This window comes from Bos indicus x Bos taurus, chromosome 18 (assembly GCF_003369695.1).
Source record: "Bos indicus x Bos taurus breed Angus x Brahman F1 hybrid chromosome 18, Bos_hybrid_MaternalHap_v2.0, whole genome shotgun sequence".
Lineage (NCBI taxonomy): Eukaryota > Metazoa > Chordata > Mammalia > Artiodactyla > Bovidae > Bos > Bos indicus x Bos taurus.
The window spans coordinates 7,769,116-7,772,574 of NC_040093.1; the positions used below are offsets into that span (position 1 = coordinate 7,769,116).

Sequence of the window (3,459 nt, forward strand, 5' to 3'; positions counted from 1 at the left end):
GCATGGCAATATATGTTTCAGATAACACATACTTCAAGATTTATCACTATTGTAGTTAGTGCTATTTTAAATTTTTATTAAATACAAATTTCCAATATGTTATTGAGAAATAAAACATGACTGACTTTATACATATATGTGTATATATACTTATACACACAAATATACACAAAGATCACAAGCAGACATATATACACATTCTGTAGATGGGTGTGTCTGTATTTTCTTCTTCTTCCTATGTGATCTACTCTGTGATAAATCATTAAATGTCTCATGAGCTAAAATAGTATTTTTCTGTGGGGTGCAAGGTTCAATCTATATGCATTTATCCATTCATTCAAAACAATTATTTTGTTTTCCAAACTGCTGAATTCTCACTACTTCCATTGGCTTCAGAATGTCAACAGAGAGACAACCACAGACAAATCTCTTCTGTACCTGAGGCAATATTCATTTTGCTCCATGAAAATTGAGGAGCCGCAAACTCAACATACCCAAAATGGAGCCATGTCTTTCCCTTTCAATTGGCTCTTCCCCCGATGCTCTGAATTCAATGGAAGTCTCCACCACAAACTACTTTCATGACTTCTGAGACATGAGTGTGCACTTGGAAACCTCTTTCTTGCCAATATGTCCAAGTCACCTTCACAAGAGACAAAATTCTGCCTTCTACATATCCCAGTCCCATGCAACTCACACCTTTTTCAACTGTCACAATCACTTGATGTTTAAAAACGTGATAAAATGTAGTTTTATGCTCTAATTTGTACCACTTCAGCTCAGTGTGGCCATTTCTACCTAAAATATTCAAACATGCTCACCACCTCACAAAACACCATATTTGAAATAAATGTCGTCTAGGGTTCGCTAAGAGTCGGACACAAGTTAGCAACTTCACTTTGACTTTTCACTTTCATGCACTGGAGAAGGAAATGGCAACCCACTCCATGTTCTCGCCTGGAGAATCCCAGGGACGGGGGAGCCTGATGGGCTGCTGTCTATGGGGTCGCACAGACTCGGACATGACTGAAGCGTCTTAGCAGCAGCAACAGCAGCAGCAGCAGCAGCAAGGGTCAAAAAGGGACAAAACTCAACAGCGGCTGCCAAAAGATTTATTTAAGGACTGAAAATCCCCTTCAGCACTATTGTCATCGGTATCAGTAATCACCTTTCTTTCACACAGTATTCAATTCTCCACACCTTTTCTTAATATTCCATGCTTACTTCATTTCTAGGAAATTTATAGTGATATATTTAAGTAACACAGTTGTTCACTTCTTCATAACATCCAGATTGTTTGAGGACCTAGTGTTTATTAATGCATAAATTCTAAACTCCTCTACTGTAAGCATTAGTAGAACATCCATTAAATAAATATTTGCATGATAATTACATATTACTTCACTACAACTGTTACCATAACATTGCTTAATCTGAAACAGATCCTCATTGTATTTTGTTTACAATCCTCTGGTAAGCAACTCATAATTTTACCTAGGACTCAGATGGAAGTAAGTGAATAAGGAAACAAAATCCAAATACATACCATTTACATCTTTTTCCTAGGGGTAGGGGAGTTTGTATTTCTTTTCTCAGCAAAACAGAGCCTGGATATTCTGGAGTCACGACTCATGAGCAGAAAGGGGCTGATAGTTGGGAAGCATGCAGTGACTATGGCAGAGCTGTTCACAAAGAACAAACTAGGATTATTCAAAAGACTCAAAACAATGTTACAGATGGTGGAAAGAGTGTTAAAATTAACAAAGGTGCTCACCACAAGAAGGATGGTTTTGGTGGCTCTGGACTCAGGGGAGGATATGGAGGAGACCTTGATGCTGTGAATGTTTTGGACCCTCTGCTTGTGCCTGTACAGGATGAGAACTGTGGAACCACTGGCCCAGATCATGACCACAAAACATAACACATCAGGGAAGGACATCAACACCGCATATAATGAGTCTCTGGTTTGGTCATGACGAACAGCAGAACAGTGTCCAAAATGCTTTCTGTTTGTGATGCTTTTGTTGCTCAAATCTCCACTCAGATACATAAGATAAATGACATTTACCACCATGTTCACAATCCAGCACAGGATAACTGAAGGAACAACACACTTGAGAACTTTCACTTTAAGCCCTCCCCATCTGGAGTTCCTGGGACTGATTGTGATGACCTGGAAGACACTCAAGAGGCAGGTGGTGCCAATGGACACTCCCCTGCCCACTACACGGACATAAGGGAAAAATCTGCAAGCAAAATCTCTGTTGAGATTATGCCACTGAAAATTGGCCATTACATTGTGGAATCCACAAGACAAAAGAACTAAAATGTTGGCTACAATCAGGTTCTTGACAATGAAATCTATGGTCTTCAGCCTAATCCCAGTGCAATAAAGAAAGAGATAACGGTAAAGAAGAAAGAAATTTCCCAGCATTCCAAATACAGTCTGTAACAATAAGATGAAACCTGCTGTCAAATCACCAGCAGCCATCCTCTCAGGTCTCAAGAACTGATGGTTGTCTTCTGAGCTAGAGAATCCTGAATGGGAACATGTGTATCACAGGGACAATGTTAACTGAAATCCGGCATTCTCCACTTACCATTTCCTACTTTGAAATAATTAAAGTTTTCCTCTCAAGTCGGGTTTCCAAATGTTGAATGTAAAACAATTAAAGAACATTTGCAATGTATGAGTCATTGTGATGAAAGACACACATGTGGCAATATCTTTATTGCTCACAAATTCATGAGGCAGATAGTATTACCTTCCTTATAAAGATGAGGGAAACATCAATCAGAGAAATTAAGTGTTTGGTCTAAATTCACTCACTGGTTGGGGGCAGATGACTAGTGGAGATTTCACCCTGGAACAACAATGGTGCATTGAACTTAGAATGTACTCATATACTAGTTACCTGTATCCTTCAAATAAGCCACATCTGAATGGAGTTTTGCTTTTGTATCTTGTCAGTTCAGTTCAGATTAGTGGTATTTTACTTTAAAATTTAGGAAGGGACAAATTTCCACTTATTTTTGATGAGTTACTCTATACACAATTGCAAATTTCAACAAAAGCTTTTGAAATCTTAATTAAATGTAAATGCACTGACTACTGTATAAAACTGCAGGTATCTGCCTCATGACAGGTGGATTTAACGAATACAAGAATTCCTTATTTTAAGGATGCCAACAGAAAGGCTCATTTACTTTCATCTAGGAAAAAAGCCAATACCAAGATCCATGGGAATTATGCAACAGGAAACAATGAAGCCCATAATAGCAAAGAGTAGAAACCAAATTTTAACCTGTTCCAAATGGTGTGCATATCAATTTTTAATACCTGAGATTTAAAAAGTATTAGCAATAAGCAAAGCTTTTTGAAAGATATTAAAACATGACAATACAAAATGAAATCTTAAGGCAAGCAACTTGTGTACTGTATAAATGCCATATATTTTC

General features: G+C 37.9%; 1 protein-coding gene across 1 annotated transcript; it reads right to left on the reverse strand.

Moving 5' to 3' along the window:
* Positions 1-1,549: 1,549 nt before the first annotated feature.
* Positions 1,550-2,491, reverse strand: LOC113875844 (vomeronasal type-1 receptor 4-like). The gene has a single exon (XM_027514509.1). The coding sequence runs from the start codon at positions 2,489-2,491 to the stop codon at positions 1,550-1,552; it is 942 nt and encodes a 313-aa protein (XP_027370310.1).
* Between the last annotated feature and the right edge of the window lie 968 nt (positions 2,492-3,459).

What these genes read in the sequence shown, in the direction of transcription:
- LOC113875844 (XM_027514509.1), bottom strand. Translation starts at nt 2,491, where the DNA reads ATGGCTGCTGGTGATTTGACAGCAGGTTTCATCTTATTGTTACAGACT.